Raw genomic sequence first — 27,749 nt, 5'->3', positions numbered from 1 at the left:
AAAGCCCCTGCTACGCCGCCAACTGATAAGAAGAGAGAGTGGCAACAGGGCAACTACCAGAACAAGCGGCAGAAGGACCAGCATTACCACAAGGGCAACCGCTCATCCCAGGGGGATAACTCTAACAAACCGACGGAGTCCTCCCAGCGGTACGCAGTATTCACAGTCCTCACGGCCTCGTATGAAGAGATATACGACTAGTGCAAAGACCAGATCCCACCGCCACCCCCAAGAAAATACCCAAGAGTGGGAAAACCAAGAAACACTAGCAAGTGGTGCAAGTACCACGAGGACAACGGTCACAACACTAACAACTACAACGCTCTCAAAACGACAATTGAGACTTTGTATCGTGACGGTAAGTTGGAACAGTTCAAGGTGCGTCAGCGGCCACCTGTGGTTGACAAAATCGAGCCCATGCGTCACATCAACACCAATGACAGTGGCGCTCCTATCACCAACATGTCTCATAGGGCAAAAAAGCGCTATGCACGCGCTAACCACCCCAAGGAAGTTTGCAACATCCGCTATGAGAGATCCGCTAAGCTCCCACGATCTGGTTGGGAGCCCATCACCTTCTCGGAGGAAGAAGAGCGCGGAGTGCGTCTACCCACGACGATCTATTCTTGATTGACGCTATGCTCGACAAATGGTCCGTAGGAAGGGTCATTGTCGACAGCGGTTCCGCTGTCAATGTCATCTTCAATGGCTGCTACAACCAACTGCAGCGGAATAGAAAGCTACTCCAGGATCATGAGCCACTGCTCAGCTGCTCCGGTGACGTCACGCAACCGCTCGGTTCTAACTACATACGCCTGGTCATAGGCGCGAGCCCATGCACAGCGGAAATACATACAGAGTTCATTGTCGTCGATTGCTTCAGCTCATACAATACCATCATTGGTCGACCAACGCTCAACAAACTAAAGTGCATCATAGCAGGGTACATGCTTCTCATGAAGTTCCCTACGCCCAATGGGACAGGCTGTGTGAAATGAAGTCAGCAATTGGCACGAGAGTGTTATTCAACAACTGTGTCGTGGTCGACACGCCGCCATGAGATCCTAACGGTAGGAAACTATGCACTAGCACCAAATATCTTTGAGGATCCTAGGGATGACGGGGCAAAATATGTAAAGAAGGAGCATGTCAACCCCGAAACATTATTAAAGGTTATCAGCATCTCTGACGACTATCCTGAGCGGACAGTCCGCATAGGCACTCAGCTAGCCCTAGAGGTAGCGGCAGAGCTCACTCAGTTTCTACGTGACAACGCCGCTGTCTTTGCATGGTCCTACGCTGATATGTCAGGCATCTCCCCTGAAATCATCACGCACAAGCTGAGCAAAAAGCCATCTTTCTATCCGGTCAAGCAGCGGCGAAGGGCCTTTGACGAGGAGAGATATCGTGCAATAGGGGAGGAAGTCGCCAAGCTCCAAGGCATTGGATTCATCCGCCAAATCAATTATCCTCAGTGGATTTCCAACTTGGTCATGGTCAAGAAACCTAGCAGCAAGTGGCGGATGTGTGTCGACTTCAAGTGCCTTAACAAGGCATGTCCTAAGGATAGCTTCCCACTACCCCGCATTGATCAACTGGTCGATGCAACCGCTGGACACGAGCTGCTCAGCATGATGGACGCCTTCTCCGGCTATAATCAGATCAAGATGCACCCCGGCGACCAAGAGTGCACCACCTTCACAACTGACAAGGGCCTATACTGCTACAATGTCATGCCTTTTGGTTTGAAGAACGTTGGGGCAATATACCAGCGGTTGATGAACGCCATGTTCGCGGAGCACCTTGGCAAAATTATTGAGGTCTACGTGGATGACATGTTGGTCAAGAGCATCAAGGCAAACGGACACGTGGCGAACCTCCGCATCATATTCGCCATTCTCTTGGCCTATGGAATGCGCCTCAACCCAGAAAAATGCTTCTTGGGCGTCACCGCCAGCAAATTTCTGGGCTACATCGTCAGCGAGCGAGGCGTCGAGGCCAACCCTGACAAGGTGCAAGCCATCCTCAACATGACAACCCCGGAATACAAGGTGCACATTCAGAGCCTACAGGGAAAGCTAACCGCCCTCTCTCGGTTCATCTCCAGACTAACTGACAAATGCCTCCCATTTTTCAAAGTTCTGAGAGGACCCACAAAAAAGAGGTTGAATGGACCCCAAACTGTGAGGCGGCATTCCAGGGCTTGAAAGAATACCTAGCGGCAGTCCCACTTATCTCCATTCCTGTACAAGGCGAGGTATTATACATTTACCTTGCGGTATCCCTGTTAGCGGTAAGCTGCGCCATTGTTCGGCGGGAGGGCCAGGAAGAGCTCCCAATGTTCTACGCTGGCAGAGGCATGAACGGGGCAGAGACAAGATATACCCCCTGGAGCAGCTAGCCCTTGCACTCATTGTTGCCGCTAGACGCCTCCGCTAGTACTTTCAGGCCCACACAATTCATGTCTTAACAAATCAACCGCTGAGGCAGGTAATGTAGAACCCTGAACACTCCGGGCGCCTTAGCAAGTGGGCCATCGAGATCAGCGAGTTCGATATCGACTACAAGCCAATGACCGCCATGAAAGGTGGCGGTCAGGCGGTGGCAGATTTCATTGCTGAGGTCACCGAGCATCAGGATGAACCCAACCCAAGGGCAGAGGCCAGCACAGAAATGGTGACCGCTGAAGAACTAGCCCCACAACGGTCAGACTGGAACCTCCATGTGGATGGCTCCGCTTGCGCCAAAGCCTGCGGCGCCGGAGTCATCTTAACAGGACCAGGGGGACTAAACGTGGAATACGCGTTAAAGTTCAATTTCACAACCTCAAACAACATGGCGGAGTATGAAGCGCTCATTGCAGGCTTACTCCTCACCATCGACTCAGGGGCTGACAGCGTCAACATATTCAGCGACTCCCAACTAGTCGTTAACCAGGTCAACGACAGCTTCCAGGCCAAACACCAGCAGTTAGCGGCATACTTGGGGTACGTCAAGACGCTTCTCAAAAAATTCAAATTTCACACCATCACACAGACCCCTAGGGAAAAGAACGCCAAGACTGATTCACTGGCAAGACTAGCAACCGCCCAACCTCACCAAAGTCCATCCGACACAAGGGTGAAGTGTCTTGACAAGCCACACATCACCAAAACCCTGGCGGAAATTTTCAGCATTGAGGTCAATCCCAGCTGGATGGATGAAATCATCGAATACAAGCGCAATGGAACACTGCCCACCGACAGGGTCAAGGCAAGGCAGCTCAAGCGGAGAGCAACCCGCTACAACATCCAGAATGGCAAGCTGTACCGCCAGGGATTCACCCATCCTAACCTCCGGTGTCTCACCCCTGAGGAAGGAAGGGCTGTTCTGAAAATGATACATGCAGGAGAATGCGGAAACCACTCCGGCACCAGATCTATGGCCAACCGCACAATACGACAAGGCTACTTCTGGCCCACGCTCGGCAACGTCGCCAAGAAGGTTTCCAGGTCTTGCCACAAATGACAACAGTACGCTGACCTCCCCTATGCACCGGCGGAACCTTTATCAATCATCATTGGTCTATGGATCCACTCTATGTGGGGCCTAGACTTGCTCAGCAAATTTCCAACCGCCAGGGGTCAATTCAAGTACATCATTGTCGCCATAGACTACAACAACAAGTGGATCGAGGCAGAACCACTGACGACAATAACTACCGCCAAGGTAACTCATTTCCTCTGGAAGAACATATATTGCCGCTACGGCGTCCCCCACACCATTATCACAGACAATGACACACAATTCAATAACTAGGAACTCATATATTTCACAGCTAACATGGGCATAAAGATGAGCTTTGCATTTGTCGCTCACCTCCAAACCAACGGCCAAGTCGAAGCAGCAAACAAGATAATCAAGAAGCTGCTGAAAAAGAAGCTCGACGATGCCAAGGGTTTATGGGCGGAAAAGCTCCCGGAGGTTCTGTGGGCCATCAGGACTACCCCAAATTCCGTCACTGGTGAAACACCATTCTGTATGATGTACGGTACTGAGGCCGTCCTACTCATTGAGGTCACCCAACCTACCGCTAGGGTCGAGTACTACTGCCCCGAGACCAACGACGAGGGCATCAGCCTCGACAAGGACCTCCTAGAGGAGAAACGACATAAGTCCCATTTGCACAACTTGCAAAACAAGCAGCGGGTATCACGTTTCTACAATGCCAGAGTCAAAGCCCAGAACCTCCAACTGGGGGACTGGGTAATGAAGGAAGTCATTCCACCGCCAACGGCACTCCGCCCAACTTGGGAGGGACCATACAAAATTGTGGAAGTCGTTAGCCCCGACACCTTCTACTTAATGGAAAAGGATGACGTCACAACGACCCACCCTTGGAATACTGATCACCTTCGGTATTATTACAAATAGTCATGCCGCTACCCAAGAGCATCTTGACTTAGCTAAATTTTTTTTCTATGTTTAGCTAAGGGAAGCTACCCAACGGGTACAACCCCGCTTTTGTAAACACTGATCTGTCAGCTATCAATGAAACGAGGAATTATTCAAACCATTATCACCAAGTCCAAGCACAAGAATTAACTGGCACCGCCAACAATATTCGGCGGACTACGTCCGCTACATCGTGTACTTGGAACAATTTTAATTCCTTTAATGTTTCATTGATTAACAAAAGCACAAGTCAAAGCTCTGGCGGTATAGCAACATTCAAGCAACAATCATCACAAAGAAGCCCACACTTGCCAAATTTCGAAAGCAAACTCCAACTGCATATATTAAGGGTCGAGACTCCTTGCCAAAAAATATTGTCACAATACAAAAAAAAAAAAGCCTCAGCGGCATTACAAAGCTATGGAGCACTCATGGATTCTTGGGAGCAGCAGCGACATCCTCACCCTCCAGCGGCGGTTGTTGCTCGGTCAGGCGGCTCGTCTGATCGGACCCATGAGCGGTAGGGCTTGGTGTCACCATGGTACCATCCGCTCGCATGTGGGCGGCCAGAAAACCAGCATGGGAGATTTCATATTGAGTAGGAGGTGGAGTCCGATGAGAGTCGTCCGCCGGACGCTCACCACTCTCTCCGCTACCTGAGCGGGCACCCTCAGCTTGAGTGGGAACCACACTGCTCGCAGGTTCCCGCTGTCCCGAAGACTCGGCGAATTGGGACGCCTTGACCCAGTCAATAACGCCCTTCTGGTTTAGCAATTCCAGGTTAGCGGTGGCTCCGGCCTTCGCCGCCTCCGTCATCGCCTGCAAACGAGTCCAGATCGATCGTCTACACCTCTTGTTGGCGGTCACAGTCACCTTCGGCGGGGCTTGCTTTGCCTTCTTTTGTTGGCGGGCCCCAATGATCTCCGCATCGGCTGCATCATCCTCTTCATCAGCATCGTTCTACCGCCGCTTCCTTTGAAGTACCACCCGTGTGGAACCAGCGGCGACAGGCCTCGATTTCATCTGCGGTTCCAGCCCGCTATAGTAACTGTTTCCTTTGAAGGCACCACCTTCTCCTTCTGGTTCCCACGCCGGTTGGCGGGCACTCTCTCTTTTGGCTGCACAGGCCCAGCGCAGCCCCACGGTCGACGCCAGTGCCGGCCTGAAACACAGGCGAACTGTCGGAACCAAGATAAGAGTGGTGCGGCATCGGCAGCACCACTGGAGTGGCTGACTGGCTCACCGCCAGTGTCTGCAGATTGACCTTCGTCTGCTGAGCCGCCAATCCAGCAGCATACATAGTCTCCAAAAAATTATTCATCTCTGCGCGGTCCATAGCTTTGGCAAAAGCGTCGCGACTCGCTTTGTTACTCGGCGGAGAATCTATACAAAAAAAAAAAAAAAAGGTTAGCCCGATACAAACTAAGCTAGGGCACGGATCAGCGGAAGTTGCTTACCAAGGGCGCGTGTCAACTGTTGATCGACCAACAGCTCCCACCCGGTAAGTAGGCGGAGATCTAGCAGGTCGCGATTCTGCCAACAGCCTCTAATCCTTGCCAAGAGGCACTCTTCCTCGCGCGTCAAGTTGAAACGCAAGCCCGCTACAAAAAAAAAAAAAATAGTGATGAGAACAAGGTATAGGAGCATCTTATACAAGCAAGGCTAGCAACTCCGGTCAGCGGAAGCTAGCAACAACCTCGGATAGGTTGGAACTCCGACTTAATCCTGAATGTCGGCGCCCCATCATTCGACCCCGCTTGATATTCCCATCCCGCGGTCGCAATGCAGAAGGTCCCCCACCAAGGGGACATGGAGTCCTTCAGATTCTCGATTAACTTGGGTGCCCCCTGGCGGCGGCTCAAGTTCACCTGCCCACTGCAACCTTGACGCTTCACGTATACCAATTCGTAGAAGTGTAGCACCTCCGCCACTGTTGGACCCTCGCAACCGGACAGGCGCCATAGCGAGTTCAACGCCATCAGCAACCGCCACATATTAGGGCAAATTTTCCCAAAGGAGAGGCCAAACTCGCAAACCAAAATCTGGAGATTGGGTAGAAGGGGAAACGTCACCCCCTGGCGGAACATGGCCTCATGGACAGCAGTATACCCCGCCGGCAGAATGGAAGCCTTCTCATCAGCGGTCGGCGGGCGCAACTTCACCACTCCAGGCAGGCGGAACACCCGCTTCAGTCGGTTCACGGCGGCTACAGTAATCGGCCCGCCCGCCTCATCCACAACGGTACCATCACGAAGGATCCATGCTGACTCGATATCCTCCCCACCGGTCTCTCCCCCATCAGCGGAGCCGCTAGCGGCGCTATTGCTAGCTAACCTCTCCTCACGCCTATGGCGGACGGCGGCAACCTCCCCTGCCCGACACTCTCCGGACGTTCGGCATGACCCATTGCCACTTCCCAGGGTATGGTCTGTAGCGGCTCGATCTCAAGCGGTTCGGACAGTGAGGTTCCTGCATGGGCAGACGGACGCAACGAGTCAATAAATATCCTATCCACCACGCTGAACGACACGTCAGACCCGGAGTCCTCACTACTCGAGACCTTTACGACTCTAGCCATCACAAACCCTAAAATCCAAACCAGTCAGTTCACACAAGATCTAAGCTATCCCTATGTTAATTTTCATCCAAGAACATCAAGAACACCCATACCCAGAAATCCCAGAAAGTGCCAAAACAAGAACAAAACACATCCACACTCAAACCCATATTCGACCATCTAGCAAGGCAAGAAACCTCAACCCTCTGTCAAACACCTAAAACCCACCCCCAAACACAATTCAAGACCCTTAGATACACCAGGGAACGACAGAAACCACTTCGAAATCACAAAACCAGAAAATGACAGAAACAAAGAAAATCCAATAAAACAGGGACGAGATTCAGGATACCAACCTCAAAGATGGAAACTCTGGCGTGCTCGTCTTCGCTTCAAGAGGCCTTCGTCCTCCAACGATTGATAACTTCACGGAATCGTAGAATCTCCTCCTCGGATCTCAGAGCAAAGCTTGAAGACGACGATATTAGTTCAAAGTGCAAAGTGTTAAACTACTCAGTTTCCCTATCTTTTATGTCAACATCAAACCAATCTAGGCCGTCCGCTGAAAAAAAAAAATCTCACCACGGCCGTACACGTGCCCCACGAACGCACTTACTCCCCGGATTAACCGAGGCATCGCCTTGGTTACAAAATCAATAATTACTCGCATTAATGGCGAGGAGACGGGCGTGCTGCGAGGACGTTGTTCCACAAGCTAACCCAATACATGTCAGCCACGTGTCGGGTGCCTTTAGACGAAGCGTCTGTACGAAGTAACTATCCACAAAGCAGGCATACTAACAGTCAAGAGCGAGATAATCTCCGCTAAGCGCAACTCCGCTAGCGGAACTTCTCCCTTCTCATCTTGCAAGCGAGACAGTCTCCTCAAAGCGCAACTCGGCTAGCTGAACTTCTCCCTTCTCACCTTGCAAGCGAGATAGTCTCCGCTAAGCGCAACTCCGCTAGCGGAACTTCTCCCTTCTCATCTTGCAAGCGAGACAGTCTCCTCAAAGCGCAACTCGGCTAGCTGAACTTCTCCCTTCTCACCTTGCAAGCGAGATAGTCTCCGCTAAGCGCAACTCCGCTAGCGGAACTTCTCCCTTCTCAACTTGCAAGCGAGACAGTCTCCTCAAAGCGCAACTCGGCTAGCTGAACTTCTCCCTTCTCACCTTGCAAGCGAGATAGTCTCCGCTAAGCGCAACTCCGCTAGCGGAACTTCTCCCTTCTCATCTTGCAAGCAAGATAGTCTCCACTAAGCCAACTCCGCTAGCGGAACTTCTCCCTTCTCATCTTGCGAGCGAGATAGTCTCCGCTAAGCGCAACTCCGCTAGCGAAACTTCTCCCTTCTCATCTTGCAAGCGAGACAGTCTCCGCTAAGCGCAACTCAGCCAGCGGAACTTCTCCCTTCTCATCTTGCAAGCGAGACAGTCTCCGCTAAGCGCAACTCTGCTAGAGGAACTTCTCCTTTCTCATCTTGCAAGCGAGACAGTCTCCGCTAAGCGCAACTCCGCTAGCGGAACTTCTCCCCTTCCATCTTGCAAACAACAATCACCGCTGAGCGCAACACCACTCACTGGGCTACCGCCAGTCAAGTCCCCACGACACTGCTTGCCACCTATTATCAGCGGAGGGACTTCCGCCAAGGGCGATTCCCGAGGCAACTCCTCACTAGGACAACGACCGCCACGCGGCGTTGCAGTCAAACCATGGTCCTGCGGGACAAGTAAAGGGACACGTCAACACAGTCTTCGACGGCCCTGATCAGGCACGTTGACCCCCGTCACTTGGGTATCAAAGACTGGGCTCGCTACCCAACACCCTCTGCTCAGAGCAGCTCCCCTCAACAAACAACACCGGCCAAACGGAGGTCTAATCTTAGCCGGGGAGTGGGGGACTCCCTGCGGGGCCTAGCAGGGGCCCACCCGAAAGGGTATAAAGCGTTTGCTCAGTAAGTCCATGGTTGACAACGCACTGATGCTAATTATGTTTTTGCAAGTCTAGCGAAAGTAACGCTTCGAACCGCTAGGCAACTCCCTAACCAAGATTGCCCTCCTTGACTGGGGACTTGGGGGACTTGTACTTACATGAGCATTTACAAGCATAATTAGTTATAATGAGCCACGCTCATGCTACCACCAGTGGTACCAACTCTCGCCAAAGGAGTGACCTACGGGAACACAGCCAAGCAGGCTACCGCCTGAGCCCCGGCTTACCTCCAGATCACCGCTGACGCGCAGCGCCAAGATAGCATCAGAAGCTCCAGAAGCTGGGAACTGAAGCATATCAGTCCCACATCGAAAACAAGGAAGAGGTCAGCCTCTTCCCAACCTATAAAAGGTTCTCTCCTCTCTCCTAATTAATTACGCATTATTACTACTTACCTACTGTTACGTTGTCAACATAAATACATTGACTAACTTAGGCATCGGAGAAGAGAAGACTGCCCAGCGCGGTCTCCCTTTGACGCCTTTTGTATTTTACTTGACAGGTAGCGGGAATATCGATCATATCACAAGTAGTGGTTTGCCCATGTGGTTAGAGTTGAGCTCCTATCGGCTCATGGTCACTGTAACCGTTGGTTCTACATTAGGGATATTGGTAGGTCCTCTTCTCTAGTTACAGTAGTTGAGATTTTACGGTGTCATCCCCGCGTTGTAATCTCTTGAATTATCTTCTATTTCTAAAAAAAAAAAAATTAATTAATTAATTAAATTAAATTAAATTTAGCGGCGTTCTAAAATCCCATTAAAATATATATATATTAAAAAAAAAAAAAAAACCCTAAACCCCTCATGACGAAAATGTCCCCTAGCGGATGCAAAACTAGAGTAGGGGGGTTTCGAATTTTTCACATAAATTTTGGGCAAAAACTAGATGCTCGATATTGGGACAAAGTCCTAGGTTTTGCTTATAATAGCCAGAGGCTCAGCGTTTGTGTTTCTACAGATTTGGCAAACAGCAGCAAGCAGTTGGGTCTCTCTGGGAGTTGGAGTGCTGATTGGATTTGATCCTGAAATCTGGGCTCTTGCGCCCTGTGGCTGGTTAAATCCATGATCTTCAGCGTCCCATGGACCCTTCTCCACTGTCAACCACTCCACCTATTGAACAACAACAACAAGATGATGAGTGGGGTATGATTCTCTATCTTTTTACCCAATTTCCCTTTTTGGTTCTTAATGAAATTTGCTGCAAACTTGGGATCTTTATTGGGTTAAGTTCAGACATTCATGTTTGATTTGGGTGTTTTGTTATTTAATGGGTAACAGAACAAGCTGCTATAGGTATTGGATGCATTGCAATAGAATACAAGTTATAGATGACAGAGAGTTTGTTTTGCATTTTCTGATGGGTCTGATTCTGATTCTGTAGTGGCAGCAAACTTGAGAAATTGATTTGTAGGCCCATCGAACTTGTTTTAGTCCCAATGTTTGAGCAGTCTGTCATTTTGACTCGATTATTGTTGATTTCTATGTACATTAGTAGATTAGATCTGGGATTAGGCATGTAGTTGCATTAGAATCTGGTGTTGTGTAGTACCACTTTGTGTAATCTGAGGGAACGGTTGTTCTAAGAGGCTGAATAATTATGCTTCAAGTGATCTTGTTGTTCTCGGGGAAATGTTATTTTCTCGCTAGAATTTTCTCTCTAGAATGCACTATACGCACTATGCATTTGTACAGGTGGAGTGCAAGTTCCCTCCTATATACAGGCTTAGTTGATTGTAATGTGTTTATTAGTGCAATGCAATATGCTTTCTGACTGCATTTGAGGTATGTTGAATTGTGTTGACATTAGTTAATGACTGTTCTTTGCTTTAGACACTGATGGATTCGTGATTCCAAGCTTGGTTATCGAAGACCAAGATAAAATTAATGATGATGCTCCAATAGTAGAAGACCCAAAACCTCCTTCTCCAAAGGTCAGTTAGCAACTGCTTTAGTTCCATTTGTCTTGTAAATGAAAACAACTCATTTAAACATCATAGACCTAAACTTGTCAGTCATTGCTTGAAAGTGTTTTCATACAAAGCATTTTCAGTTGACTTGAAAATAATTCCTTAAAAATGGAGGTGCTTCTTACATAGTCACTTTAAATGGTGCTCATTTAAACCCAGAAAGTACTTAGTTGACTTGAAAATAATTTCTTAAAAATGGAGGTGCTTCTTACATATTCACTTTTAATGGAGCTCATGTAAACCCAGAAAGTACTTTTGTCTCTGTATGCCAGAAAGCAAGTCATTGCTTGAAAGTGTGATCATACAAAATTACAAAGCATTTTCAGTTGACTTGAATGAGGTGCTCCTTACATATTTACTTTAAAATGTGCTCATATAAACACAGAAAGTACTTTTATTTCTGTATGCCAAACAAATCTATTTTTGTTAGCACCATCAAAAACACTCTCAAGCATGCTCTTATTCTGAAACCTCTGGAGTCTGGACTGCTTTATTGAAGTTTTTATTGTTTTCTGCAGGACAAAAAAGAAGAGAATATCTACTTAGGACCACACGGGGCTCCCCCTTCACAGTCAAAGCAGCAAGAGGTAAATTCTTCTAGCCGTAAGCAGAAGTTCAAGCAGAGACTGAAAGAAGCAGATCGGAAGAGTAGCGGGACTGGACGAGAGAATAAGTTGGACAATCTGCGAGAACTTGTGGGTGGTGGGAATGAAAGCAGCAACATGGCAAAAGGCACTTCAAGGGACTGGTTAGACCCCCACTGTCATGAGTCTCAGTTTGAAAAGTGGCACCCCCAGTGATTGTTATCTTTTGATAATTTATTCTGTTCAAGATATCTGAATTTGGCAGGCCATTGTTTGGTTTGAAAACTTAATACTGTTCAAGATATATGAATTTCGCACCCTTGTTTGGTTTGATCGTTACATTATCTCTGCAGACACCTGAGGCCATGTATCTTGACAATAAAATTTTAGTTGAAACCAGAAACTCATAAAATGATATGGCTGTTTGAGTCCAATTGTAACTTTATTATATAGACAATTGTTATACACTAGAAAATTTAAGGGATTGAAATTGGCAACCCTATTTTTTGCAAAGGAAACCCCTCCATGAGTATATTGTCTAATGGACTTATGCGAAGAGGTTTAGGGTTTTACAAAAAAAATGTCAACTATATAGTGCCATGCGCCATAAATCCCATTATTGCCTTTTTGAATGTTGGGCAGTATTTGTACAAAACCAAGAGAAGAAAGAAAAGTGAACTGCTACAATAGATAACCACAATTCATTACAGAGCTCAATTCCATTTGGAATGTAAAACTAAAATAATGAAGCAGCAAATTTTGCCACTGAAAATAATGTATCGAGGGTAACTCTATAATCATATTACTGAAAATTTCGGGGTACCTTCCCTGTATATCTCGTCTCTACTCTCTCTAACCAACATTCAGAGTTCACATGTCAAATAACTTAGCTACTGCACTACCTTTGGATGGAAATGTAGATAGAAAAATAGAGAATCACTTGGGCATTGCATATCTCATCCAACACCCAGGAACTCTAATCCGCAGGCAGTGGGTGTCAAATCAAATTTAGACAGATACTCAGCATTGTAAAATTTGCTCAGATGTCTCATCCCACTATCACACAATATGGTGACAATAGTGTGACCAGGACCAATTGACTGTGCCACTCGAACTGCTCCAACACAATTCATAGCTGAAGAACTCCCCAAGAAGAGCCCATCGTTCTTCATCAGAAACCTGACAAAAGTTTTAAGCGTAAGTAGCTTGAGGCCAAGTCCAATAACTGACAATTCTTGTAAAATTGTTAAATGAATGATATAAAGAACAGATTTTCTTAAAACTCATTGTTTGGAAAAGAAAAATATATAGGCAAAAATCCCCCAAGCATAAAGAATATTAACATAAATTCATTTCCATCTACTTTGATTGTCTGAATGTCTCAGCAAAAGAGAAAACATTATGAGAAAGAGCTTAGCGAGAATAGGGACTGACCTGGACATTTCAACAGCTTCCTTATCTGTGCCTCGGAAAGCCCCATCAAGCTTTGCCATCAGAAAATTCTTTGTTAGTCTATTGATTCCAATTCCTTCAGTTATCGTGTCAAATGGATTCTTTAGCCTTCGCCCTTCAGCCTCCTCTTTGGTGTACATCACTCCCCTCGTAATCTTATTAAATAAACCAGAACCAGGAGGGTCTATCAGGAAGCATTTGATGTTTGGATTCCTTTCCTATCAAACACAAAATATATGATTAATACAACTATATTTTACCAGAAGATGAAGAAAAGATTTAGCAGAAAATTCAGGGAACCTGTAGAAACTTGGAAGCACCAGCAACAGTACCACCTGTTCCTGCTGCCGCCACAAATGCATCTACATTTCCTCCAGTCTGCTCCCAAATCTCAGGCCCAGTACCCTCATAGTGTGCCCGGAAGTTTGCCAAGTTTTCAAATTGATCAGCAAAGTATCCACCAGGACAATTCCTTGGAAACAACTGTTTCTCTTCATCATAATGGAAACCATTAACTTGCTCAAGGGTTTTGCCATTCTTTTGCTCATCTTTTCTATGCTTTGCGGCTAACTCATTTGCTTCTGATGCCCGTCGCCTAGCAATGTTGACAAAGTGATCCCTGTGTGTGATTGAAACTGGCCTTACCCTCTCAACAGTGGCTCCTAGGGCTTCAAGTATCTGAGACTGAAGATAAGATTTGCACAGGGAAGAAAAATTTAGCACATTGTTGAAAATTAATTTAAAATAAAAAAGTAATAAAGAAGCACGAGAGAGGGGAGATGGTTTTTGGTACTGGCTTTGTTTTTTGGGGATTTGCTCATATGAAATACACCCCAAAAGTACTAGTAGCAAAAACCATCTTGCTAATCCAAAATGCATTCTCTGCCTACCTTCTCAATAGCAGCGTCATCAGGTATAACCACATGGCATTTGCAACCATAAGCAGGAGCAACTGTAGCAAGGCTAATAGCCGTGCTTCCAGCACTTCCCTCAGTGACTACTCCACCTGGAGCTAGGTCTCCAGATTCCAAAGCCTGGAGAACCAAAAACCAGAAAACTTATGTGACTTGGAAAACAAACCAATTTTGAAGTCAACAATTACAACTGACTATCCAATTAATGCTAGGCAGAACAATATCAAAAGAAATAAATTACCAAGCTTATTTAACTGAACAGAAAATTCAGAAGCTACAATCTTTATAAGAAATGAAGTTTTAAACTTTTGAGGACTTCATTGAATCAAAGTCTATGAGTTCCAAAAATAAATTCCAGCAGTGAACAAGAGGTCCCTTTCTAGACGCAGCTACAAAAAAAATTCTTCAAAGCAACAATGCACGAACATACCCTATCAACCACCATCAAGATACCCAAATTCAACTAACTGCAGAAACAGACTCTTAAATCAGTATGAAGAAAGGACCATCTCTAAATCCAACTGCTACCGATTCCCACAGACGCCCAAAACCTCACCTTTCCAATACTAAAGCAATCTCCTTCCTTACCTTCTCTTCAATTAGTTGAGCACTCTTTAGCCTTCCTTCCTCCATAAAAGCACAATGGTGCATAAGAAGCTCAGAAAACCCATTCGCTGGCCCTCCACCGAAAGGTTATACGCCACACTCCAAGAGCTTTTTGACATCCATATTCACACTCCATCCCAAGGACATTCAACATTATAAGCACATATTTGGCCTTGAACAATTTCGCAGGTGTTAATCCTTCCAAAGATTTGCACTCTACTAGGGACCACGCCCTTCCAAATCATTTGGGATGGGTGAAATGTAAATAGTGATCATCAATCAACGGATTAGTAGGATTTGCAAGAAAAGGTTCTATAGGATTCCATGTTTCCAGCCATTCTCTCACCCACAATTGGCACACAAGGAAAGTTTTCTATCAAAGGAGGGAGGACAACTCCCCTATTCAATGTCACTTAAATTCACCCCAAAAATTATTATAGATGGAAGAAACTGCGTTAGCACGATTACGTCCCAACATGATCACAATTACCTCATAAACGACACTAGGTTGCTCAGAAACATCGAAAGGAAAACAAAGCTTAACTTAAGTGAACTTATATACTCGCACAAGATTTGCTTTTCACAAATTATCTGTTCTCTATGCTAAACAATGGTATCAACTGCATATTCTAGTTTTTATACAGCTTTCAAGTCTCATCCACCATAAAGAAAATTGCAATCTCCCTACCAAATTTCACTAACCAAACAAATCATCAAAGTAACTCACCTCTTCAATAATTTTCACAGCAACTCTATCTTTCACACTCCCTCCTGGGTTCAAGAACTCGCACTTCCCAAGAATCTGAATAAACCGAAAAATGAAACGATTCAATCACATAACAAGATAAAATTGATTGCACAAAAGATATAATTCAAATCCCAAAAGCTAAAGCTATATATTTCAACAGGTTTGTCAACTCATAGTGAAATTTTAAGGAAACCCAGATAAAGGATGTTAACGAAAATTGAAGTGGGTTACTTACTTCACAACCAGTGGCGTCAGAGAGGCTGTTGATGCGAATGAGAGGGGTGTTGCCAATGGCTCCAACGAGGCCATTTCTGGGATTTTTGTTTGAGGGTAAGGCCGGTTTGGTCTTCTTGGACTTGTAGAGGACTACAGAGAGCAAGGCCATGGTCACTGAGATTGCAGCTACCATAGCGCCTGTAATTCTCACAGGCGCCATTCCGGCGGTTCGAACTGGAACACCGCCAAAACTGTATTACTTGTTAGCGAGGCGATCTTACTTTCGTGTAAATTTTGAAATTTATGTGAACCAAGCTCTAACCTTTTAGCCACTGCTGGTGAAATTCTACCCAATCATCGATAGAAATTTACAAAATAATTTTGGAGGAATGTATGGGATTTTTCTTAATTTTAGATTCTATTCAAGGGAAAATCATCAATACCATGCTCACGTTTGGATCACTTGAAATTTTCGTACCTTATGTTTGAAAAATATCATAACGATACCTGATGTATTGGCCCCGACCGAACTTTGGTACCTGGAGTCGTTAACTCCGTTACAGAGCTTGTCAGGTGGCATATTATGAAGGGTATTATCATCTCTTCAGTTATTCCCGACATTTGAGTCCGCATCATTTGTTGCCAAAATTAATTCTTTGATTGAACAACCCATTTACCGCCAAATTAGAAGAGTCTGGTTATTCCTTCCATCAGATGTCCAAAATATATATCATTTTGGTACTTGATGTTTTAAACCCAACCGAAAATAAGTACCTAGAATAATTTAATGGTCATTTCCACACGCATAAACTCTGTCACAAATCAAACTACTCCAAAATTAGTTCCTTGTATGCATTCCTTCTAACACAAATTGACATAACATATATGAAGGCAAATTCAACATCACTTAGCACATTTCAAATGTTTCAAACAACCCATAACAAAAGGCAAATTGTTTCAACACAAAGCAACAAAAACTAGCCAACACAAGGCAATTCCTAACAGTAAAGCCTTACATCTAATACAAAGGGTTATGTAATAAACACTATTCAGATGAATCAACTGGTGAATGAGGGGCATTATGAGGCCTTGGCTTTCTGTGGGCTAATGACTTGAACCTTCTATGTCTGAATTGGGGGATGGATGAGCTTTTTGGAGCAGTGGAGGTATGTGATTGCTGAGTGGCCTCATAAGCAGGTTGTGACTATGGCACAACTTCAGTGGGTTGATCTGACTGAGGATGTGGCTGTTGCTGCACATTTTCATAGTGCTCTTGCACATTTTCATCTTGCTACAATTCAAGATACCAGAGAGTGTGACTTCAAATTCTAGCTACTCCAAACTCAATTGAACAACACAAAAAGCTACAAAATCATACCTGATTCCTTTGATTGCAGGTCCTCTTATTGTGGCATTTTTTCTTACAAATGCCACAAGTGACTTGAGAGTAATAGACCTTAATTAGGAAGCTTTTGTGTAGTAGGAGGTGGGGCTACTTCACCTGTAAACATTGGAAAATTAACAATGCTTGTTACATCCATGCAAATGAAGAAAAACAAATAACAGGTAAATCATTTAAATGCCTCACCTGCTTCTTTAGTCCTAGATGTTTTAGGCCTCCTACGTTGCCTTCTATACAGAAGAGGTGCAATTGGCTTATGTAATCTTCCCACTCAACCACTCCAGTATATTGGGAACATTATTGGCCCATAAGCTTTTAGATAGGTGTCCTTGGTAAAATAGGCATCCACAAACTCATCAGGTGACCTTTCCAATGACAATATTGCAACTCCTGCATGGGCACAAGGCAAACTAGATATACCCTATCTCTTGCAAGTGTAAGTCTTCAAATCCAAAGCCACTGAATGAGCAGAAACCACACCACTTCTGCAAGCTACACCCCCCCCCCCTCCTTGAATTTCAAACCTCCCAAGTACTTGACTAAATAGCTCTGTACTCTTGGCTCTATTCTGCATTCTTCTTCAAAGTCTTCTCCATTCTAGGCCTAGACTGCCTCCAATTGGCCAGCCTCACCATGGTTCCTATTATACTTTCCTCCAAACAGGCCAGGATGGGCTTCTTTCTGGCTTGCAGTATGCTCTTATTGAAGCTCTCACTATGATTATTGAGCAGTAAGTCACACTTGAATTTTAGATCACAAGGTGTGACTTGGACCAATTCATTGCAGGTCTGTCCATGCACCACCTCCATCTTTGTAATGTGCCCTCCTTCATGTCTTTCATTACTTATTGAAATGTGTTCATTGTACAGCTCCTAGCAATTGTCCATAACTTTTTCTTCAGTTCCAAACCTACCATCCAGACCACAATGTCATCAAAAAAGTCAGTAAACCTTTTTAATAAAACTCAGGCAAACATATCAATGATGGATGTAATTCACATACCTGTGTGTCCATCACCTTTGAAGTTATTATGGAGGTGTCTCACACAATGCCCGTATGCAGCACCTCATTAATGGCTTGCTCAAGGCCTTTCTGTTTGTTAATCATGAAGGTGTAATGGCTTGAGTGATGGATGCCCAGATCAACTTTCAAAAACTCTAGGAACCAGGTCCAAGTCTCTCTGCTTTCTGCCTCCACTATTGCCCAGGCAATTGGGTAAATGCCATTATTCCCATCTATCCCTTACAGCAGACAACAGCTATCCTTTATGCACAGACTTCAAATGGCATTCATCTAAGCCTATATGGGGCCTACAACCTTCCCTTCATCCCTTCTTCAATGTTTCTATGCAGATATAGATTCTTTTGAACCTGGTGACTTCTCCATCCAACTCTATATGTATCCAAACTGAGGTTCCAGGATTTCTTTTCTTGAGCTCATGTACATAGCTCTCCAACAGGTTGTACTGCTCCTCATGACTCTCTTGTGCCATCTTTTTTGCTTTCACCTTTGCTCTGTAGCACATTTGGTAGTCCACCTCCATGCCAAAATCCTTGTTTATGGCATTCTGCATTCCTTCTCTTGTCCAATTAGGATCACTCATGAAGAAGTCTTGGTATTCTTGAGCTATAAATGGTGCATGCATGTGATAAACCTTCTTCCCAATGGTGCAACACTTGTGCTCTAGGTTCATGCTCCTAATGTAGATTGTTGGGTTGGACAAATCAGTTGTGGAGGCATATATCCTCCATGGACACTTTGGTGAGGTAAAACACTTAGCACAGACCTGCAATGCATATATATATATATATATAGTCCTAGTCAGTATAATCCTTAAGCCTTAATTGGTCTCCAAAACTAGTAATGACAAAAATTTAATCAAATATACATACCTTGTGTCTTGTGTTGGTGGGAAACCTAAGTTTCTTCTTTGTCAAGACAAAGTGCTTTCTAATGGCCTGTTTGAAAACCTTGGAGCTTGCAAACTCTATCCCAAATTCAAAGCTTGGATTCTTCATATATATCTTCCTTCTCCTTAAACTCTTTCCACTCATTGAAACTTCTCCTACACTTGACTGGAAACCTCCTTCTGTCCTCACGTTCCTCATCTGAAGATCCATGTAAACTCCTTAACCCATTTGATTCATTTCCATCCTCTTCTGAAATCATACCCTCAAACCCTATCTCATCCCATTCATTCACCCTACTAGGATCACCATCCACATTCTAATGAAACTGTACATCATCATCTTCATCATTTAGATCATAATCTGAATCCACAATGCCATCAAAGTTAGAGTCATCTGAGTCTGTTGAGCTATCAGAACACAAATCCCCCTCAACTGGTTGCCTTGAACTCTCCCCTCCAGACCTGGTTGAGTATCTCTTCTCAACAGTTTTCTTAGCTCTCTCTTTTTTCTTTGGTGGCTCTACAGCTTCTTCTAAGGTAACAAGTTTCTTACCTTTGTCAACCTTTCTCTTTTCCCTACTTGCTTCTTCACCAGCTAGCCCATTATCATTGTCCCCAACATCTGACCCATTCTCATTACCTTCTTGATCAGGCCCATCCATATCAATTATCACCTCAGGCACAAACTGAGGATTCCACTCTTCAAGATCAGACTCATCTTCCTCATCAAGCCCAACTTCCCCCTTTTCAACATCATCAATCCACTAACCCAAGAAGCTAGTGTGATCTAAACCCAAGAAGCTAGTGTGATCTAGGTTTTCCTCATAAACCATGAGCTGCTCTTTAGTAAACTCCCTCCTTGTAGCTTCACTGACTATGAAAAACTCCAACACCTTGGTCCTTCTGGTTACATATCCACACACTTCCATTGCCTCCTTATCATTGGTTATAGGCAAAAACTCATTCCCATCCTCACTACCTGGAATCCTAAACCAGAGTTGGATTAGAGGATGTTGATATCTAATGTCATAAGCCCAATACACTATAGAGACCTTGTCTTAGTCTACTCCATCTACATACAGGACATCCCCCCTTTATATTGCCTATTTAAGCCCCTTTCACTATGAAACCTACCTCCATGATAGATTTTCATAGTGAAGAGAGTTAGATCTGCAGCAACCAAATTAACAACCACATTAATCAACATCATATGCTTTGGATCCACAATTTTGCAAAGCCATTACAACATATTTACTATATACTATTTATGAGTTAACTATTCATCAGCTTAGTAACAGTGCCGGCTCAAGACGAGCCGATGAATAGTGGGAAGACCGTTTTGCCCCTGCATCTCTGGAATTTCACTTAATTACCCCGTCAGGTGTTTACTAGCTGTGGCACCGAGTGGTTTTGGCTTGGCTACGTGTTCCCTCCACAGAAAACAGAGAGAGTGAGAGAGACGGACTCCGATTAATATTCTTCACCTAATGATCGATGGAACTGATGAAGGTAGTGTAGGTTGTCCATATGTCTAGAGTTCACCTGAGAGTTCACTCACTTACACTTTAGACTTTAGAGGTATATGTCTAGAACCTCTTTTATCATTGTTTGCTTATATTGATTTGAGTTGAATTATTTACTAATATTTAATATTGTTATCAAGGCATAAGCGATGGAGGAGGTTTTCGAGAATCTTAAGAAACAATTGAACAAGTCAGTGCTCGATGATGAAATTAAACATGTAACGTCCCGTATCTCAATTTACCCGTTTACTAGTCATTTGGACGGTAAACGACAACTACTTTCACTTTTTACTTCTTTCGATACTTTTAGTGGCCCTAAAAGTTGACTTTTTGTTCGGGTCAAAATTTGGGAAAATGTTCTTCATGAAAGTTGTAGAGGACGTTAAACCGAGCGCGTGCATATGTGGTACGTAAAAATCAGAGTTCGTATACGAAAGTTATGAGTGAAATACGAAATTTACTGTTCATAGTAAATTGGGTATAAATATTGGAATTTTACTGTGCTAGGTTTTCCAAATCCGGAAACCCACCTTTCTCTCTCCTCTCCCCCGAGCTCTCTCTCTTTCCCTTTCAGTCTCCGTTTTCTTCCTTTCGATTTGCCACCGTCCGGCCACCTGACGGAGTGCGGCCGGTCAGTATAGGATCGCCTCCTTCCGCTACACACGCCAGTGGTAGTGGGTCACGGCGATTTGGCTGGAGAAGTGAGGATTGACGACTTGAAGTTTACTGTAGCAGTTGGAGGTTTTCTGGAAATTCTTCCAATTCCGGCCATCTACGGTCACCAAACCAAGTCCAATAGGAGCGCCTCGAGCCATTTGGCATTTCCCCTCAAGCTTCAAGCATCGATTTGCATTGTAGAGGAAGAATCAAGCAAAAACCCGATTCTAGGGTTTTGAAATTTCTGGGAAATTTTCACCGGCTGATTTCGAGCACTTCAAGGTAAAATTGGAATTTGTTGCAGTTGAGAAAGTTGTTAGGCTTGTTGAGTAGGTGTTGCTGTCAAAATTTGGTGGCCATAGGAGGTGGTGGCCAGCGGCGCGTGGGGCCCACGTGCCGCCACTGTGGGTGGCGAGTAGAGGGGCGTAAAGCAGGTTTCTGACTTCGATTTTTAGCTAGTTAAATCCTATAATTGTTGTAGAGGTTGAATATGTGATTTTGGTGAATTTTGGAGAAGTTTGACATTGATTGTGAATTTTTGAAGTTTGGAGTTTAGGAGGCTGATTTATGGGAATCAGACCTTCGGATTTCCCTTGTTTCCGCTATGGAATATTTTAATCAACGGATTGATATTAGTGCTGGAGTTTGGCTTGAATCCGGAAAGAAATGGAGATAGGGTTTTCGGGTTTCGTTTTAGAATCGTATTTATTTGTCGAATTGTTGTTTACGGAATATAATTGTGTACATGATGAGGTACCGACCCATCGCTTGACGAGGATCCTTACGCTTGGATACCACGTTAGCCGTATACTGTGAGTGGGACTTTTGTTTGAAATAATGATGAATGCATTTATTTCTCGAATTAATGCTTTATTTAATTATCATATTACTTTTCGAGCATATGATTTGATTTCGGAATTTGATTTCAATTTATCTCGTGAAATTTGCTTTCAATGATAATTTTCAGAGATTGATTATGATTTATCTTGGTTATGAATTTCAGATATGAATTTGTTATGCTCGGATTTGGATTTATGATTTATAATAACATTCGACAAATTATTTTTCCGAGGTGATTTCCAGAATTGCATATTATATTTTCATTCGTCGATTTGAGATTTTTAAAAGATTTTCGAAATAAGATTTCAATGGAGTTATATTTCTTATTTATATATCGACTTTCAGTTTTGGCATTGGGAATGCCTCAATGATGTTGGATTTGGTTTTGTTTCTGATTTACAATTATTATTATTTCTCGCCTATTTATTTTGAACTTGAGATTATCTTGGCGTGTGGGACACGTCGTTGGAAATTCATTTGCGAGAGATGGGGAAGCCTTATGTATTTATAGATTTACTGGATTTTCGAATATGTTTTCTTGTGCCATACCTTGGGGTGATTTTTATCATGCTAGCATTGAGTCTGCCTTTGTGGCGACGAGATGGGATCACGGAAGCCCGTCCGCCTTTGTGGCGCTGGTTACTATCTTTGTGACAGTAATGCTGAAGCCCAGTATCCTAATCGCTACACATAGTGGCGTAAGGGTATATAAGGGAGTATGGGAGTACTTTAGCCTGGGAGGCTATCACCCGAGCCTGGGAGGCTCCCTCGTATGACTATCATCTTCCCCTACTTACTATATTATTTTTGACTAGCGGGGCTACTCCGATTTCCCTTAACCAGCGGGGCTAGCTTGTCTTTACGAGGTTCTCGATTTTAAAGATAAATGTTTTACCATTGTTGCATGCATCGAGTTTTTAAAAGAATAAATGTGGGAAAGCATAAAGTCCATTTTCTTTACAATTACTTATTTTTGTCCACTCACACTAATGTTTTTATGTGTTTCCCCTGGGCCCTTCGGTTTCTAATGCCCAGTTCGCAGTGTAGCTGTTCGGCTTTAGGAGTTGAGGCTTATCACCACCGCTATCATCTATCCTTCGTAGGTTACTTGCTAACCTACTTTGTATATCGTTGTTCTTGTGGCTTTAGACTGCTCTGATAACCTTGGGACTTTTGTATTAATATTGTAACCTATGACTTGGTTGTAATTTGAGTTACTTGGATAATTTGATACTCTAAATTGTGAGTTGTTCGGTTTTGGGAGCAGGGTGGCTCCATGAGTTTTTGGAGGGTTGTTTAGAAGTGTGAATGTGTTTCTACAGGTTTTGGGTAGTCCATTTTTAGGGGTGACTCTGCCAAAATTTTGGTAGAGTTATTCCTAAGGTGGGCCTCACATGGCCACCTCGGATTTCAGGGTGAAATTCAGGGCGGGTCCTGTCAAAACATCTCCTGCACACTACCGCATATTCTTTTCTCGCTCGTCTTTTTGTCAATCGTCTCAAAGCTCCCTAAATCAAATCCCTTCTCAGCTTTCATTGCAAACCCTAAAAACTTGGGTTTGTCATTAGCAAGGTAATTAGGGGGGTCGATTTTTTTTCCTGATTCTAGGTCTTTACCGATGATTGTTCAATTATTATTTTTTTTTTTATGCATGTTCTTTCTGGGAATTGTTTTTGTGCAGGAATAGATTCGTCGAAGGCTTGGCAAAGAAGTTCACTATTGTGTGTGAGAGTTTTTCTGGGTTGTATCCAATTTGTTGTTAATCTGTTGATTTGTTTGGAAAGAACCTTTATTATTAGAAAATCTGATATGGGATTGTAGTAGATTGTGATTAGCTCCAACTTGTAGAGATCAAAGTGTGAAAGAGATGAGCTTGTGTTCTGTTTCACCATTTGTGTTGTTTGTATTCGTGCTTAGATTAGGACTATTAGGTGTCGTGAGTTCTTTCTGCCATTTCATTATCTCAGTAATATGTAGCTGTAAATCAGAGAGAACCTTCTTTTAAAAAAAGCTTTACATGTTGTTGAAAAATACTTAATAAGTCAGTAACTGGGAGTGTAGTTGCAGATGGGATGTGAAAGCCACCTTCTAAAGAGTAAGAATTCTGCTAATTATGTTGTGCAATGTTTCGTTTATATAGGTAGGGGTTGCAACTTAACTTGATTGTGCTGTTACTATGTTCTACTTTATTTCAAGCAACTAATTCTTAACTGGCAACAATTTTATAACATCATGGAACTGATTGTTTGGTAGTCAATCTCTTACTGCAAATGGAAGCAAGCCACGATTTACAGGATACTGGTTATTGAGCGAAGGAGAAGAGGACGGCTTTGGATCTGGGTTTGTTTTAGCTTCCTGCAAGTGCAATAGGTAATTGGGAAACTGTCACTGTGAATATTAAGAGTCTTTTATTGTTTGCTATGAATCTGGTTTTGTGTACTTCGTCAGTTTGGTTGTGTATGTCTTCAAGTTAGGTATACATGTAGTTCTTCTGTTTTATATCTTTGATTAGTTGAATGAAGTTGAATAGTTTTTTAGTATTATTGTCCATTTGTCTCTATGTATCAAAATCAACCTTGCACCAATTGTGTTGTTAAATTCTTTAATCTTTGTGTATCTGGTTGGAAAACAAAATTAGGAGCAAGGTAAAAGATTAAAGGGCTGCTGCTATGAACAGAGACAGCAAGGTGCTCCGATAGGGGTAAGTACTATACTTATTCCCCAACTGAGTTGTATCTCTGTTCGTACTAACACTCATAAACATTCCAAAATTTGTTGGCTTTTGATCTCATTACCAACATCATCTTTTGCAGGAAATTGAAGCAAATGAGAAGCATAGATATCAACTCCAACTTGAGGAGGCCATTAGTAACAATGGCAACAAAACTTGCGCATTCTTAGCCAACACAGGCTATTGGTGAGTCCATACTAAAGCAATGCTGAATAGACTTATATTTGACCTGGCAAAGTATAACTGAAGCGATTGTTTTCAATTGAGTATAAAAGGTTGCAAGTCTCAAGCAAGATGATAGGTGAACATCTTATACATATATTTGGTTACAAATCAAGGAAAAATAATGGTTTTCCTATGAGTGGCATTGGTTTACCAAACCTACATTTTTAAAAGTACAATGTCTAGGATTCAAATATATGCTATGGATTTTCTTTTGGCCTAACAATTATGCTTTATTACCTATAGGGTTAATGACTAATGCTGAGCTTCAATTCGAAATTGCATGAGGGATAAAGTCATTAACAACCAACGGAAAGCGCTGAGAAAGATATGAGACTTGCTGATGATTAGTTACTTAATATAGTTGTACAATCATGCACCTCTGTGAAGTTTAGAAAGATCAGAGCAATGTAGGTAAAGTGTGGGGATTTTTTGTTAGATTAAGGAAACATATATACTTGAGCTACAAAGGAGGTAACTTTCTCAGTTTATCTGTAAGGTATATGATTAATGAGGCACTAATCACTTTTGATTCAAGTCAACTTGAAAGTGAATGAATCCATATTGGTAATATAATTAGATAATGAATACCTTGCTGGATCAGAAAGTTTTTAAGCTTAGGCAGGAAAGTCAGCAAGTGACCAACTTTATCTTTTATATGTTCACCAACGTAACGTAGCTGGACTTGGCTTCTCTACTATAATTGCTTTCTGCTATGATCTGCTATAATTTGCTATTAGACTGCCACATCATCATCAGCCAATCCAACGGTTAATAATAATGAGTTTACAAAATCACATTGGTGGACTTGAAGCATTATATCGTGTCCTCTTCTTCTTCTTCCCTTCCCTTCCCTTCTCTTCTCTCTCCCCTTCTCTGTAACTAAAACTAAAACTAAAACTAAAACTGACAGCTTTCTCGATGAAAAGAGTTGCAACCATCTTTCTTTAAACACAAAATAGCCATTCTTTCTTTAAACATAAAATACCCTCAAATTCTTGAAAGATCTCATGGTAAGAACAAAACTCATTTGAATTCAATTTATAAGAACAAAAACCTAGAAAATAGAAAGTATTCGACAATAACAAATCTCATATGAGATTATGATGATTCTTCGTAGATGTAGGATTCTGCAAGTGTTTCCAGGACTACTCAAGAGGATTCTTGAAGCTCCAAAACGGATATAACAATTTTGTCATGGAGAATGGAAGTTGCTGGTAGTTGTTTTATAACCAGATGAGAATCAAAGACCAGATTGATATGAGAGAAAGAGAGACAGAGAGAGACGGGGTCTGCTGTTGCTTTCTGAAAGTTGGGCTTTTTCAAATTTTTCATCTCAGCCATAAGATTTTATTGAGATGACATGGCAGGCTCTCATAAAAATCCAAGCAGATCTTAGCATTATATCTTTTAGCAGAGAATCCAAGTCCAACGTAGCTGCATTTTCTCTCCCAGTATTTGGATGTTGTTACTTTGCATTTCTTTTCCTTTTTTTACTCATCAAGTGTTCTATACTGGACTAGAACTTTCTGTTTTTGTTAAACTATTAGTCTATTAAGTATAAAATTAATGAAAAAAGAACCAAACCTACAGCAACACGTGGTCGCTTTTTCAAGTTATACACTAATTGTCAAATACCCTAAACCACAGTTATGACTGTCACCAAGCCAGCAACCTAAACCCTATACCCGAACACCCCATTCAATTAAGTCCAAAAACCCCAAATCTGCTAGGATTTTAAATTCCTCACCAACCTAGCCCGTATGTTAAACCCCAATTCATTTATTCATCATCAACCACTATGAACCGACAGCAAACAGACACATAAATAGAAAAATGTAGAAGATGACAAGAAAAAAAAAATGCATAAAACCCTAACCGTAGACAAAACCCTAGAAAGCCTAATAGGTCTGTCCAAATTTGACACTATTCTATTCCACACTAGTAAAAGGGAAAGGGGAAAGAAAATATTTTACAAAGGGGGACCATTTTTACCTGAATACACTGGTGCCTCCCCTGCCACACGAAAACATCTCCACTTTTCGGCCATACTTTGGAATCTTATGGAGAGAATCAAATCCCCTTTCTCTGATGCATAATGTGATGCCCCGGAAATTCGTATTTATTTTCCGAGGATTTTTCGGAATCTAATTTGTGGTTATTGGACAGTTTCGTGGCTCGTGGATGGAGCGGAAGTGTTTCGGACGAATTTTTATTCGGAAAATATGACTTTAGGGGTGGTGCAAAGGTTGACTTTTTATTCATTGGGATTCTCCGAAAACTTCCTTCAAGAAAGTTGTAGAGTGTGTCGATACGAGTTCGTGGATATGTGGAATGCGTAAATCGGAGTTCGTATGAGAAAGTTATGGCTATCGAAAGAAGTTTCCGTTTTAGTATATAAGGGGAATTTCCGAAAATATTTTCAGAAATTCCATTTTTCCTTTTTGGGAAACTCCTTCTCTCTCGATCGACTCCTTCAGAAACGAAATCTTCCGTCTGACCCGACCCGAACCCGGCGACCCGACCCGACTGGTTCTCTCACCTCCGGCCACCTCCGACGACGGGACAAGCCGAAAACGATTCAGACCAGCCTCGTGCGTCGCCCTGTGGTGTTGGTTTGCGTGGTGGTTCACCAGAAAGTGGAGATCAAAGCTCCATCAGTTGAAGCAGTCGGACCCGACCGGAATTCCTTGCTCCGGCGACGGCACGGCTTCAAGTTTCCTTCTTTGGCTTCGTGGGAGTCTTCTGGATCGATCTATGGTGTTTTTTTGGATCGATTTACGTGGAAATCGGTTCAACTCAGATTGGATTACTGTTCACGGCTTGTGAGGTAGTTTTCGACCCTTTATGCTTGTTTTCTGACTTCGAGCTAGTTATGAGAATTCACAAGCATGCTTAGATGAAGAACTTTGATGTTGGGAGTTTTGGGAAATATTGAGTTTTGGCCGGCGGCGGTGCACCACCGTCTGTGGCGGCGTTACGGCGGTGTTCCGGCCATG

At 43.4% G+C, this 27,749-nt stretch overlaps 2 protein-coding genes across 2 annotated transcripts; one reads left to right on the top strand and one right to left on the bottom strand.

Annotated features, from left to right (window-relative positions):
- Positions 1-9,855: 9,855 nt before the first annotated feature.
- Positions 9,856-11,945, top strand: LOC133732321 (uncharacterized). Its single transcript, XM_062159849.1, has 3 exons — positions 9,856-10,122; positions 10,810-10,910; positions 11,465-11,945. The coding sequence occupies exons 1-3, from the start codon at positions 10,059-10,061 to the stop codon at positions 11,744-11,746; spliced, it is 447 nt and encodes a 148-aa protein (XP_062015833.1). The 5' UTR covers positions 9,856-10,058; the 3' UTR covers positions 11,747-11,945.
- A 246-nt stretch (positions 11,946-12,191) lies between these two features.
- On the bottom strand, positions 12,192-15,828 carry LOC133732320 (cysteine synthase 2). The gene is made up of 6 exons (XM_062159848.1): positions 15,486-15,828; positions 15,230-15,304; positions 13,873-14,016; positions 13,283-13,666; positions 12,965-13,200; positions 12,192-12,709 (listed from the first exon to the last, which is right to left on the bottom strand). The coding sequence occupies exons 1-6, from the start codon at positions 15,684-15,686 to the stop codon at positions 12,487-12,489; spliced, it is 1,263 nt and encodes a 420-aa protein (XP_062015832.1). The 5' UTR covers positions 15,687-15,828; the 3' UTR covers positions 12,192-12,486.
- Positions 15,829-27,749: the final 11,921 nt, after the last annotated feature.

The sequence above is a fragment of the Rosa rugosa genome, chromosome 2 (assembly GCF_958449725.1).
Source record: "Rosa rugosa chromosome 2, drRosRugo1.1, whole genome shotgun sequence".
Lineage (NCBI taxonomy): Eukaryota > Viridiplantae > Streptophyta > Magnoliopsida > Rosales > Rosaceae > Rosa > Rosa rugosa.
The sequence above is the reverse complement of the archived record's forward strand: the minus strand, read 5'-3'. Positions and strand labels throughout refer to the sequence as shown.